Raw genomic sequence first — 15,000 nt, forward strand, 5'->3', positions numbered from 1 at the left:
CATTCTGCAGCAACCATCACCCGTAACATTGACTGGGCTCAGCTGTAACAGGTGTTACAGGTTACGGTCCCTAAATGACATCTCTGCACTAAATACATGTATGTGTTTCCTCAAATTTTAGGTTACCTCTGTCTTGTGGTGGTTTTATTTCTCCAAATTTGTTGAACTACTAGATACTGTAAGTATACATATTATTTGGTATTATCCTAGAGTCTTTCAACAATCATGGTGACTCAGGGATACAAGTACATGTTTTTTTTTTTTCGTAGTGCAATTGAGTGGGCAGCTGGTATTCCTGCAAATCTAGAAATCGAATTGGTTCTGGAAATGAGAAAATTTTTCTTGTCTGCTTTGCTCACAGCAGGTGGTATGGTTGGGTGATGAGTTGTAAATTATTAAGGACTTCCTTCTTGGCAATGTTTTGAACATAAACTATTATATTATTGTTCTAGTACTGAAAATGTTTCTGTTTTTCTTTCAAATTATTGTTTTAACCTGTTTAATACATACCGTATTTACCCGTGTATAGGTCGATCCCATGTATAAGTCGACCTCCCATTTTTGATGGCAAAAAAAGCAATTTCTTAATTTCTTTGTGAAATGTTCATGGGACACTAATCTTGTATTCTTTGATTTCTGGAAATGTGGATACACAAAAAAATCAGGGCCTCAAGCGCTTAATAGTTTTGTTGTTCAGCAGCTGTTGTATATGCGGGCGTTTTGTCCTTGAGTTTCAAAAAAGTTCTCTGAAAATTGAACATGTAAACCTCAAACTCACCTGTTTCGTTGTTCGAGGATAAAGGGCTTTAGAGGATAAGCACAATGCAATATCACAGAAGCAGGAGTCAATCTTTGAAAATAACTTGCGAATGATGCGAAAATGTGCAAGGTTTAATTGGTCCTTGACTTACAATTTCTCAAATGACAAACAAAACAAAACTCATAAACCAAACAATACGAAGTTTGCAAAAGCATTTAAATCTGCCAGGTTTGTATAAAGAATAAAAAACAATCATTACCAACCAGCATTTTCACGCAAACATGAGGTATTGCGCCAGGTTACTAAGCCGTTGAACGATCGTGTTTTATTCGAAGAAACAGAAATGCCTTATAGAGCTTTCTGCCTTTGGAAAACGAAAATTTCCAGTGTCTATTTCATATTTGTGCTTGTGAGTATCTTCCATATTTAGAGTTGGACAAATCCTTTTTTATTTCAACTGGAATTGCTTACATTCATTGTGAAGTCTTTTGTCATTCATTTTGAAGTCTTTTACAATGTACGTCGGCTTTTGTCCATTGCATTCGTTATGCCCAAGACAACATTATTAAGTTAATTTTGAATAAATTACTTACTCAAAATCTTTGACCCGTGTATAAGTCGAGGGTGATTTTTGGAGCTTCTTTTGAGGCCATAAAAGGTCGACTTATACACAGGTAAATACGGTATCTTATAATCTTCTCAGAAGAAGTTGCTCAGGAATCTTGCTGCAATTACAGCCCTAGATTGTTTCAATTTTTGCAAGAAGTAGAACTACAGTGTATGTCCTCTGTCTTTACATGCACTGTACTGTATAAGTCTTGAGTACCGCTCTCTTCCCGTGTTTCGTCTCATTTTGCGCATTCTCTTGACCAAATATGGTAAGATATGCCCTAGGACACAGGATGAGAGCAAGAGATCTAAGATCTTGTCTTGACTCAGTTTTTCCGAATACAGACTTCCTGGCTGTTGAGTAACATGAACAAAAAGAAATAAATTATACAACTGATTATCATTGGATATTATAAGTCCAGTATTAATTTCTGTTTCAGCCTTACATGTAGTATTCAAGGAGACCATTGGGCAGTCTTATACCCTGGAAAAATAATGATAATCAAGTAAATTAAAGTATTATTATTATTATTATTATTATTATTATTATTATTATTATTATTACTATCACTATCAAATTTGCTCGATTTGTTTTAATTGCACTAATTTGCATTACTTTAGATCATTTGAGTGAAAAGCCTACCAAACGGGAAAGGATATTAAAATAGTTGAAAGGTTCCTTAATATTTAACCCCCGTTGGGAGGATCCCCATATAAAAAAGACAGGGGTGCTTGTCGTACATTTTTGGGGTTAAAAAAGCGGTTTTGGTACCTCTTATGGTGGTCAGCCTCAAAAGATCCACAGCGGGAGCTTTAGCGCTACCTTTTAGGGTACTGAGCTGAAAGATTATGACAGGAGACATTTTGATAATTAACTATTAGTTTTTTTTTTACTTTTTCTAATTAAAAGCTATAATTTGGTACCTCCTAGGGGTAAAAAAATTTCATGCCATACCAAGACAGGATCTTGGTAGATGTACCTCGTAGGGGTTCTTTTCAAAATTTCCGACAATGAGTTGTGACCCCCGTCCTTTTTATATGGGAGTCCCCCCCGGAATTTAACTGTCCTAAGTTGCAAGAGATCAAAAGCTTTCTAGTTGGCCTCTACCTCTTTGAATAAAGGAGGAAAGCAACATGGTCGCAAGTACTTAGTAAAAGAGTAGACAACAAGGAGATCTTATACATGGACTTGTGAGTTTTGCAAGTATTTACACAGAGGATACGCTCGGTTGGAAGTGGTATTTTAATTTATCGAATATGCTTGCATTTGCATACCTTGATCAGTTCAGAATTAAGCCCAAAATGTAAACTTGTTCAAGTGAACAATTTTCTTTCATAATTTTCTTTAATTTGCATTTAAGTTGTGTAATAGTTTACTAGTGTTTTTCCTTACATTTATAAGCTTCACTTACATCACTCTTGATTGTGACTCAGGCTTTCCCTCAACATTGAAAAGGCATATATTACAAGTCGTGAAAATTTAATTTAGTGGTATGGAATAAATGTTCTGTATTAATGTTCCAGATATTTTTCCTGCTTCGTAAAAAGAATAACCAGGTATCATTCCTTCATGTGTATCATCATACGTCAATGGTATGTCTTTGGTGGATTGGTATCAAATGGGTGCCTAATGGACAAGGTGAGTGATGTCTTGTACTGCGTGGTACAATTTGACCTTTTAGAATACATGTACAGTACACCGAACAAAATGACTTTAAGAGGACATAACTTTTGACTGGACTGTGGTGCTCACATTAGATAATTGTTATTTTCAAACGCGAAGTGTCCTTATGTTGGTAAAAAGTAACTGTCAATCAGTGCATGTCTGCTTTTGCGGTTTCCTGATCTTATGGTCTCTTAAGATATTCGACACTTTGAGCAGAGTATTTGAAAGTTCCTCGTTACCGTGGTAGTTGGCGAACTCCGAAAGCTCCTAGGTCATTTGAAGGGCGTGCGTTTGTTACATATTTCACAGTGGGTTCTTTGAGGAGGTTGTCAACACCTTCATCGTCGTAGCAGATTTCCTGGTCAACATTTCTTGAACTCTTGCTTGACGGATTATCAGTATCGCTGTGTCCTCAAGGTTTTAATTCCTGACAGTCATCTTCTCGCCAAGAAAATTAAATTAAATAGATGGCCGCGGACGGACAGCTAGTTTGTACTTCTGATGATGATCGCGACTCACTTCCAAAAACCGAGTCTTGTTCGTTTGAACCTGAGGCCTGTGAACTGGAATATCTTCGTCTTAATGGCGACAAGTTGGTGTGGTCGAACGATTTGGATTCCCTTAAGAATTTTGTGGTTGTTTTAAAACTACAAGGGAAGTGGCTGACGCCTGGTGGCAATACGAAACAATTCAAAAGTTCCAACGGTAATGTAATAATTAACTGGTATAGCAAGAAACAACAAACCCTGAACTTTCAGGGACGCGATGGCCCTGGTCTAAAGGACAAACTAGTAGAATTTGTACGAAAGAAGCCGGGAACTTTAACGGATTTACAGGCCCCAGAACCTTTGGTATCAATGGAGCAAACAATGCAGCCATCATTATCGGAGGAAGCCAACAGTTGTCACCTAAATGGTGCAACATCGATCGACGATGAGAGCTCACCAAATTGTCCTCAACAGCGACTAAATTCAGAAATTGTGACCGACATTGAGGGTTTAAAACTTGATTTATTGATACTTCAAAAACAGTTGAAGAAAATTCAAAGCTTTTGTCCATTATTAATACCAAACATCAAGATGAAAATGCTTCTTATTCCGAACTCCTTGATTACAAGAAGAGGTGCGTAACGTTATTATCCTCTGTTTCTAAAAAAGACAGTGCAATCAAAGATTTGGAAGAAAAGTGTTTGACCTTTGAGAGCCGCGTTTTGTCTTTAGAACAAGAGAATGAATCCCTTAGGCTTGCACTAACCATCATTATGCAAGAAAAGAGCGATGCTGAAAACAAAGAACCAAAGTCAAGCGAATGCTGGGTCCATGTGGATGAGAAGCGAGGTAAAAACGGAAATCGTGAACGTAGCCAGAAGACAGTACGCCCTGATATCACCGAAACTCGAAACAGTTTTGAGCCCCTTCGTCGAATTAATGAAGAGCAAGTGGATGTGAGAAATGAGTATAACCGTACTGCAAATAACGATGATAGAAGCTTCAGAAGACCCTCGTGCCGGCCTATCGATGTTACAACGCAAAGGACTAATCAATCTGTATCAACCGAGTCGACAACAAAGCGCGATCAAGCGCGACCTAACCGCCAAAAGAAAGTTATGATTGCCGGGGATTCTGTTCTCAAGCACCTCCAAGGCCATAAAATGTCTAGGAATTCGAGAGTTAAGATATCCTCCTTCCCGGGATGCACAACGGAAGACATGCATGATTTTATAAAGCCACTCCTACGAAAGAATCCAGACGAGATCATACTTCATGTGGGGACTAATAGCCTAAGATCCTGCGACACCCCTCGTGCTTGTGCGGATGAAATAATCGACCTGGCCACGATGGTTAGCTGTGAATCTCCAGCAAAGATTGAGTTATCAAGTCTTGTGTGTAGATCTGACGATGAATCCTTGGCTTGCAAAATAGCTGAGGTGAACAGAATCCTCGAAGATTGCTGCACTCGGAAGAGCTGCGGATTTGTTGATCATTCAAACATTTCTACCTCGAATCACTTAAATCGTAGCGGCCTTCATTTAAACAAGTCTGGAACCTCTCGTCTTGCACAGAATTTTATAAATTATTTACGCTTAGATTAGGACATTGCCGTCTGGGAATCCGATTCGACTGATGACCGTCCACGCGAAAACCGGGGTAAGTTCGACTGTTCTAGTATTTTTGGCCGAGGTTTGGTCATCGCCTCCCTTAATATTAACAGTTTGCTCTCTCACATTGACGAACATGCATGATTCCAAAATTGATATTTTGTCAATTAACGAGACTAAACTAGACTCAACCGTTCGTGATAGCGATGTTTACATACCTGGTTTCGAAATAGTTAGAAAAGACCGTAGAATTAATGGGAGGAAAGGGGGCGGTGTTTGTATCTATTTGCGCACAAATCTTAACTATCGAATACGTGATGATTTGATTAATGATGACCTCGAGTGCCTTATTGTCGAAATTAGTAAGCCACGAAGTTCAGTATTCCTGGTCGGCACCTGGTATCGACCTTCAAACTCTCCGCCTGAACGTTTCAATGAATTCGAAAATGTAATTGACAAAATTGACGCTGAAAGTAAGGAACTGTATATACTTGGTGATGTTAACTGCAAGTTATTGCCAGAGGCTTCTGCTCATATTTCCTCTCATCTAGCAAACATTTTTGACATTTATGGTCTTAGTCAGTTAATCACTGAGCCAACACGCGTCATTCTTGTCTCTAAGACACTTATTAATTTATGTATCACCAACTCCCCAGAGAAAGTTTCAATTTCAGGTGTCATTCACCTTGGGATCAGTGATCACTCTCTTGTATTTATGACTCGCAAAGTCCATCATGACCGTTTTTGCCCACGAATGATTGAAATGAGGCAATTTAAACACTTTCAAAAGAACAAGTTCTTAAATGATCTGGAACAAATGCCATGGTCGAGTGTTGATCTGTGTTCTGATCCAAATGACATGTGGCATAAATGGAAACAAATGTTTGTTAGTTGCATGGACAAACGCGCACCACGCAAACTAAAAAGAATTAGTAAAAAGCGGGCTCCGTGGATTACTAAAGGGTTATTGAATAAAATACATAGAAGAGATTTAATTAAAAAGAAAGCAATTTCATCGAATGATCATGACATGTGGGAGCAATTTAAATGTGCTAGAAACCAAGCAAATAATGCAATTAAACAAGCAAAGAAGCGCTACTTTTCTGATAACTTGAAAGTTAGCAAAGGGAATCCGCGCAAAACATGGAACCTCATTAACGAGTTAACCTCACGTAACACTAGCAAGTCGACGAATATCTTAGAAATCCAAGTTGACAACAGAACAATAAGCAGTTCTGGCGACATGGCGGAAGCTTTTAATGATCATTTCACAAATATTGGCCAAGTGTTAGCCCAAGAGGTTCCTGCTGCAGAAGTAAATCCCGAGTTTTACCTTTCACACACTGATAAAGCATTTCATCTAAAAACTCCTAGTCTCGACGTTGTTTTTAACCTATTGAGGAATATTGATGAAAAGAAAGCCACTGGCCTCGATATGATCCCAATTAAGTGGTTGAAAGTGGCTGCTAGTATTGTTACTCCATCGCTGACCGCCATATTTACAAAGTCAATTATCACTGGGATTTATCCAACAGAATGGAAAATGGCCCCGGTAACTCCGGTGTTTAAAAAGGGTGAAAAATCGGACCTCAACAATTATCGTCCAATTTCCGTTATTCCGGTTGTCTCGAAGGTTTTTGAAAAAATTGTTTACGATCAACTGTACCAATACGTAAATGACAATCAATTGTTATCAAGTTGTCAGTCACGCTTTCGCTCCTTACATAGCACCCTAACGGCCTTGCTTGAGGCGACAAATAGCTGGTTTGTTAACATCGACAACGGCTTCCTGAACGGAGTAGTCTTCATTGACCTTAAAAAAGCTTTCGACACAATTGATCACGAAATTATTTTACGTAAATTGTCTTACTTTGGTGCTGACCAGGCAACTGCTAAGTGGTTTCAGTCATACCTAAGTAATCGGACCCAAAGGTGTAATGTAAATGGAAATCTGTCAACTGCCAGCACTGTTACTTGTGGCGTACCGCAGGGTAGCATCCTGGGTCCCTTGCTTTTTTTGATGTACATTAACGATCTCCCTAACTGCCTGCGGGTTGCTGCGCCGAGAATGTTTGCTGATGACACCAGTATAACCTTATCTGCAAAAACGGTAGCCGATCTTAAACTAGCAGTGACTTCTGAACTTAACAATCTTACCTGTTGGCTGAGAGCCAACAAATTAAGTTTAAATGTGGCCAAAACTGAGCTAATGATAATCGGATCTAGGCAGAGATTGAATACCCAATGTGAGGAGATTAATATAAGTATCGATGACAGGACGATCAAGAGAGTTGACCATATTAAATCTCTGGGTCTTACCATTGATGCACAACTCTCTTGGTCTAACCACGTTGACGAGATAAGCAAGAAAGACTCTTCAGCCATTGGTGCATTGAATCGTGTACGACCTTTTATTCTGACGGATGTTGCAGTTCAAATTTATAATGCTTTAATATTACCACATTTTGATTACTGCAGCCCGGTTTGGGATGGTATGAGTGGCTGTTTGAGTGATAAATTACAAAAATTACAAAATCGCGCTACCAGAGTAATTACTCAATCACCTTTTGATACGAGCTCCAACCTCCTTCTCGCGATGCTTAGGTGGGAGAAGCTGTCTCTTCGTCGTAAAAAGCAGAAAGCTTTAATTATGTATAAAACATTGAATGAACTTGCCCCAGACTATCTTCAATGTCTCTTCACTGAACGCCACGTTAATTATTATAACCTAAGAAATCTTGAAGGAAAACTTTCGCTGCCCAAGCCAAATACTAATTACTTAAAACGAAGTTTTTGCTACAGCGTGGCCTGTTTGTGGAACAACTTGCCCCAAGATTTAAAAAGCGTTTGTTCTATTGGGCAGTTTAAACGGGGTATTAAGAAAGTATCTGAGATATCGGATTCCCACACGGCAATCATGTAAAGCAGTTGTACAAGTTTTAATTTTTAATTATTAACTTAACTGATCATTCTCCGTGTCTAAATAAAGATTTACATTACATTACATTACATTACAAGATGGTTTGTCAGTGTCGATAGGCTCTGTACAGCTAGGTAGCTCTTCATCTGCATTGACGAATTCTTTGGCAGCTGTTGATTTTTCGCCGAGCTTTATGCACAACTCGTCTAAGCTCAGAATGTCCTCGCCTTCAAACGGATCGTCATCAACATCATCTCCTTCTATGCTAGTAGCATCTGGGACTAATACGACCTTGTTAAAGCATTTTGCGATGGTGTATTGACTGATCTCATCCCAGGCTTGTTTCTCCCATTGTATGGCCATTAAAGATTTCACTCGCTGTTTTCTGTCCGTCGATCTTGCTGCAGACAAAGCTCAATAGCTTCCTCTTTGTTTTCACTTTCCAGGGTTTGATAATTCCAGCACCAAGAGGTTGTGCGCGCGAAGTTGTGTTTTTTTGGCAGAAAAGCCATCTTGATATTTGAGAAGCGGTTGATAAGCGAATTGGGGTGACAAGGTGCATTGTCAAAAAATAGGAGTATGTGACGGCCCTCGCCCTTCATTCGTCGGTTTAGACTCGATAGAATCTCTTCAAAGATTTCTGATAACATCCACGCCTTGCTAATGGAAAAATAATCGCACTTACAGGGCAGTAAAGTGTCCTTTATAATTGATGACTTGAAGCAGCGTGAGTTCCGACTCTTTCCAACAACAATAGGGACCTCTTTTTCGCCTGACGCGCCAACGCAAAAGGCCCAGGTAGCCCTCTCTTTTGAGTTTTTTCCACCACGACAGCGTTTTCCGCACTCAGAGAGGCTTTTATCAGGAAGGACTTTCCAAAACTGGCCAGTCTCGTCCATGTTCCATGCATTTCTTGGCTCAAAGAAAAGATAAACGAGCGGTACGGAACGGTTAGTGCGAAGTCTTGCAGGTACGAGCACGTATAGTGAAAACAGGAAGTGGCCTTGGTCCAGAGCGCTGATCAATGGGATTTATTTCAACATGATTTGCCAATCTTAAAAGCAAAGGAAAATAAAAGCGACAAAGGCACATTTGAGTAAAACAAAGGCTCACATAGTAATTTAGTTGCCATAAATGTGCTTGTTGTTGTTAAGCAGGCACGTAGATACCCTCCAGATAAAATAGAAGCAACAAAGTAGACCAAAACTTCCCTTTCATACGTAGCGAGAATTCTTTACCTTTGACAAAATTGTTGTGCAGCTCGTACGTCCGTCCGTACAATGTGAACTTCCAAAATGGCGGACTGATCCTCTAAGAACGCGACACTCTCGCCGTCAACGATTTCGGATATCGACCACAGATTATCTTTAGGGGAGTAGGTCAGCGACATTTCCCAGTTTGTTCTCAAAAGGCCAGCAGACTCGCCTACCCCTAGATGAAATATTTCGAGATACCTACCCACCACTACGCGTGGTCTAACAAAGAATTCGAAGAATTTTCAACCTCTTTTGCGTCAAGTAAGGCATCATATTGTGTCCGACTCTTTGGAATATTGACATCTGACACCGGAATTTTGATCAGGAAGTATTATGTCGCTTACTCGACGTATCATGCCTTATTCTAAACCTAACAGTACTCCGTCCTTCGGACTTCGCACTAAAAAAGAGAACTTTGATGTACTGTAATGAAAAAAAAAACTTACTGGAACGTTACCTTTTATGTGCACTGTACTGTTCAGACTCAAACACTGCTTTTATCAAGGTCAGTGTGTAATTAAAGCGTTAAAACTGAACCCATTTCGTTAGAAATTTTCTTGATCTATTGTTCATCGTCCGCTTATGGGAGGTGTCCGCTTACGAGAGGTGTCCTTTAGTGGAGGTTCGATTGTATACAGTAAAAACCTGCGTATAAGAACCAAGTCTTTTCCAACTTATCCTAAGTAGGTTCTTATAGAAATGGTATTTAGTGGGATTTTAGGCTACTTAGGTTATTAAGTAGGCTTTTAATTTGATAGGGGCAGTAGAGATCAGCACAGATAACCACTACAGCTAGGGCATATGTGACATGGAATAAGTATAGTCAGGGTGGGACAAAAAGGCTGTCTGATAGCCCGTGGCTAGTGGAATGATGTTTCGGGTTAGCATTTTCTTATTGCGGGTTTCCCGACGGGCAAGCATCAAATTGAACACGACTGTCGCGTTATTGGTTGCTTTCTTCTGATGCCAAACTTCGGAGCAGACAGAATTGTTTAGCAGGCAGTTTGAGAGAAAAAGAAAGAATACAAATCTTTTTTCGAGATAGTAGCCCCTCAGAGACTTGGGTTAGTAAGATGAAATTACAGCTTGCCCGAAAGGGCAACCAGATGCTTGGAATTTCGTCTCACCCTGATAGTGCTGTATTAAATAATTATCTATAGAAAAATACAGTTGACATGATAACCATACAATTTAAATTTATCTTTCCAAAGTACGAGTATGCATTTTAGTTCTGACTGAATCCTAAAATGATTTTCTGTATTTTCATCTGTGCTTCATTTTTGTAAGAGAAGAACTTATATTGCAAATTTTAGGCTAAATAGGTTGTTATCAAAAGGGAGTTTAAAATGAAAATTGTAGTTTAACAGGTTCTTAAATTTTGGGTTCTTGTACGCGGGTTTTCTCTGTATTAATATAGGGGGAAGTGAATTTATTTTCAGTATTGTACCATTAGTTTTTTTTTTGTCAGACTGATAACTGGTTGCTCTGTCGGTAATTAATCATGTCTTCTTTATTCTTTGTCTGCAAATACTTACCAGTAGAGCATGGTAAAGGTCATAGTTTTTTTCATTTTTTCATAAACAGCTTTTCTCGGTGCCATGGTCAATGCTATGGTGCATGCCATTATGTACACTTATTATGGATTGTCAGCTCTGCCTTATTTGAGGAAGTACCTCTGGTGGAAGAAACACCTAACACAGATTCAAATGGTAGGTTTAATTTTAAAACGCAGTAGTTTATACATATGAACTGTCACAATCACTAAATGTTGTCAACCTCGTCGTCCCTTGGGTTTCTCTCCTTTCCTTCCCCTGGAGCGGTAGAGATCCTGGGAAGTAGTTGTCAACGTCTCTTCTTACTTTGCAAGGCGAAAGGAAGAAGTAAAGTAAAGTAAAGTAAAGCGAAGCAAAGCAAAGCAAAGCAAAGCAAAGCAAAGCAAAGCAAAGCAAAGCAAAGCAAAGCAAAGCAAAGCAAAGCAAAGCAAAGCAAAGCAAAGCAAAGCAAAGCAAAGCAACGCAACGCAATGCAACGCAACGCAACGCAACGCAATGCAACGCAACGCAACGCAACGTCACGCAACGTCACGTCACGTCATGTCACGTAAAGTAACCATATTTAACGTCGATAACTCGTAACAGTAATTCAACTGACAAACCTGAGGTCTACGGTACGCTCATTTTACTCCCCCCTCTCCATCAGTGCTCCGTTTTACGGGTATTTAAAGCTACTTAGCTACACGGAAAGGTTCAAGAAGTCGAAACAAGGAATCGAACTCAGGACCTCTTGCACCAAGGCCGCGCACTAACCGTAGTGGATCCAAAAACGAGTCAGTGTGAGTGGTTCATGTGACTTGTCAATGAAACAATAATATTACCTTATGCAGCGTCACGTTTTTATAAAATGAAACGATACATACGCACAATTTAATCAAGTGGTATTGATACCAATCTCAGTGGAGAATGGTATACTGTAGTCTTTGGATATCGAGTACAGCATGCACATATTGCTGTGTACATCCAGACGATTAATGGTAATTGCCTTGATGAATTATTAATGCCTTAAGAAAAGTGTAAATAACTGAACCTAGTCGTTAAATGTTGATTGGTTTGTAACCATTGAAACAGCGCATTTTTTTTTTGTTCCATCTTTCAGGCCCAGTTTTTGCTTCTTTTAATTCATGCCTTGGCGTCTCTTTATGTCGAGTGTGACTATCCTTTGTGGATGAAATACACATTCATTGGCTACATGGTCTCTTTTCTCATCCTGTTTTCAAATTTCTACATCCATGCTTATTTTGCTAAGAAGTATGGCAAACGTGAACCAGACAAGGCAAATGCAGAAGCTGTGACAAATAGTGACGTTTTGGCGAATGGGGTGGCAGGCCCTCAACAAGTCCAAGAAAAGAAGAATATTTAGACCATGAGTGTCCAGGGTTACCGTCGTCTCACAGATCTTTCTTTAATTTCCATAGCTACACTTGACCTGACTTAATTTAAGAAATCTTAAGCCATATTCTCGTGCATCCTATCCGAGGCAAAAGGAAATGGGCTCATTTCATGGTATGAGGCTCTCTCGGTTTAAGCTTTTGACTTCAAGGTGGCGATGTTGCAATTCTTCGGAAATTGAACTCTGTCCTTTTGTCTTCTGCGCGTACGCACTCATCAGTGTTTGGAAATGCTACAACCTCTTTACAGGTGCTACATCGTTTGAAGAGCTGGAGAAGAAGCACTGAAGTGGAGTGGAAATTAATTGCTAGTAGAACCGTACATATTTAAAGCTTATAATTATTGTTATAGCTATTTTGTTAACGTAAGATAAGGTATCTGATAACTTTATTTCAACGCGGAAAAGTTATAAAGCCAAAGACTTACGGGGTCGTGTATAGAATTGAAAGATAACTAAGTAATAAAGCTAACTTTAAGTATAATGTAAATGTATAAAAAGGAGGAAAATTCCGTGCTATATTACCTTTATTTATTTATTTGAGCCTGTAGCGTTTAGGACTCAATTTAGAAACTTATTATGGCATATAGTAGGTAACTAAATCATGGCCTTACTCAAAAGTGTATAATACCATATTCTGTAATATTTATTAATATGAGGTAAATAAATAAATAGAATATAAATCTATCCTTCACTCGATGGTATGCAAAAATATCATTTTTGACCAAAAAATCAATTCATATTTTTCTTTGGATTTCAAAACTACTGTTAGCAAAACACTAAGTGACCCACGTTTTAAGCCTTGATTTCAAAAAGACACCTCTTTTTTTTAACTGTAATTTTCCTATATGGTCCGCCATTACTAACATTATGTTTTTGAGAGAGCTGGATCGAGGAGAAAAAGACGTCAAAGGCTCGCTAGTTTAAGAATGCAATGCGTGTGTACGCCGCAGAATTAATATGCGGCGCGGGGATTTTGGGCTTTCACACTTTTAAACTCACGCTTTGCATATATAATAAGCTGCGTTCACACGCTGAGATTTTAAGCTAGTGAGTCTCTGACGTCACTTTTCCCTGGATCCAACCGTCTGAGGTCCAATCGGTCGGTTTTGAACGTGAGTAATGGCGGACCGTGAAATCCAAAACTTACACTTAAAGTAAACGGCTTTTGGATAAAAATCAAAGCTCAAAATTTTGCCAGTCAGGTGTTAACCAAACACACTTTCAAAATCTGAAGGAAAAAAAGAAGTGGTTTTTTTGATCACAGGGGCACTTTAAAGTAGGTGCCAAAGAGCTTCGAAGAAACCGTGTACATTTCAAACCAGATACGAAAGTCGGCACCCGAAACACGCCATCTGATAGACAGAAGCCTCAAGAGCAAACTGTAGTTCCTGTTCAAAAAGAGCACAAAACTCAGTTCCGTAAAATACACACCGAAGTGCCAAAACAGCTAAAACCGCTAATAAGATGGCGCTGATTACAGCCAAACGAACACGTTCGGGACGCTTAGTAAAAGCACCTGCACGCTGCGCTTCGTAGACCAGTTGAACGTAAAATTGTAAATTTTACTGAGGGGAAGGTGTTAAGGGATTGGATCCCACTTTAATGGAAAGGATATCATTATGGATTGTGTTGTGAGAGAGGGGCCGTCCTATAAATGTTGTGTTGACTTCGAATCGTCCTGTTTCAATCTATCAATCAATCAATCTATCTATCCATCTATCCATCTGTCTGTCTGTCTGTCTATCTGTCTGTTTGTCTGTCTACACAAGAAAGTAGACCGCGGACGACATTGCAAAGTTCTCGGCGCTTTTGATGTCTTAACCGTACTTTTTAAGTACATGCCAAAAAAATAATTTGCTTTGTCCTCACAAGTCGCGGTTTTTTTTTGCTTCGACATTGGGAACGAGCACTTCGTGCCACCGACACCACGACAACAGAACAATTCAGCCCACTTTGAAGGGCACCTGGTTAGGACCATTTTGTAACATATATCTATCTTTATTTGACCATGGAATCCTTATCACTAAAAAGTGGTCTTCTAAAGATAGAGCCGTGCGCATTAACATTAATAAAGTTAACACTTAAAAATTACGGGCTTTGTTAAGAAATCTTATATTAAACGCTAAAAATGATGTAATTTCTAATATACACTGGCGGAATAAAAACTATTTAAGTAGTGGCCTGCTTAGCCTCCGCTGACAGACTGTTCCGTATAACTGTGCCACTATATAACGAAAACTCTTTTTGAGGGCCTCATTGTTCGGCAGTGGAATAAATAGGTTGTGTTGGCGCCCCGAAGATTATGTCTGTGAATAGTATTTACACTGGCGAATTTATCAGACAGGTATTCGGGTACAAGGTTATTTATTACTGTTTTGAAAATTAAAGATTTCATTTTTTTATCATGCCTGTCAGCGAGGCTTTTCCATTTGAGGGCACGAAGAATCTGAGCAGATCTGACATCCCAATTGGACCCTGTTATTATGCGTGCTGCCCTGTTTTGTAACTTCTCTAGTTTTTAGCTGAGGCCATTACCGATACAGGCGCCCCACACAGCGCTGCAATAATAGAGATGTGGAAGAATCAGTGACTTATAAATTGTGACTAGTGTACTTTGGGGACATATCGGTCTTAGCCTCCTCAGGGCAGCAAGTACTTTTGCAACTTTACCGACTACTTCATAGATATGAGCTTCCCACGAGTGTTTCATCCACCTGAATGCCTAAGCATTTGGAAGTATTGACT

General features: G+C 39.3%; 2 protein-coding genes across 4 annotated transcripts in view; both read left to right on the forward strand.

Moving 5' to 3' along the window:
• The window catches only part of LOC137972150 (very long chain fatty acid elongase 4-like), a 17,735-nt gene extending 4,789 nt beyond the window's left edge, over positions 1-12,946 (forward strand). Inside the window, exons 4-7 of the mRNA XM_068818988.1 lie at positions 122-178; positions 2,894-3,008; positions 10,894-11,018; positions 11,962-12,946. Of these exons, the coding sequence (XP_068675089.1) occupies positions 122-178; positions 2,894-3,008; positions 10,894-11,018; positions 11,962-12,225 (561 nt within the window). The 3' untranslated portion in view covers positions 12,226-12,946. The remainder of the gene's footprint in view (positions 1-121; positions 179-2,893; positions 3,009-10,893; positions 11,019-11,961) is intronic.
• A 1,955-nt stretch (positions 12,947-14,901) lies between these two features.
• LOC137970947 (very long chain fatty acid elongase 4-like) overlaps positions 14,902-15,000 on the forward strand; it is a 12,504-nt gene continuing 12,405 nt past the window's right edge. The window contains exon 1 of one of the 3 annotated variants that reach the window (XM_068817617.1): positions 14,902-15,000. This exon is cut by the window's right edge and continues 428 nt beyond it. The gene's annotated coding sequence lies outside the window, so the exon portion shown is untranslated. The other 2 variants (XM_068817618.1, XM_068817616.1) reach the window with 2 other exon arrangements.

This window comes from Montipora foliosa, chromosome 9 (genome assembly GCF_036669935.1).
Source record: "Montipora foliosa isolate CH-2021 chromosome 9, ASM3666993v2, whole genome shotgun sequence".
Taxonomy (NCBI): Eukaryota; Metazoa; Cnidaria; class Anthozoa; order Scleractinia; family Acroporidae; genus Montipora; species Montipora foliosa.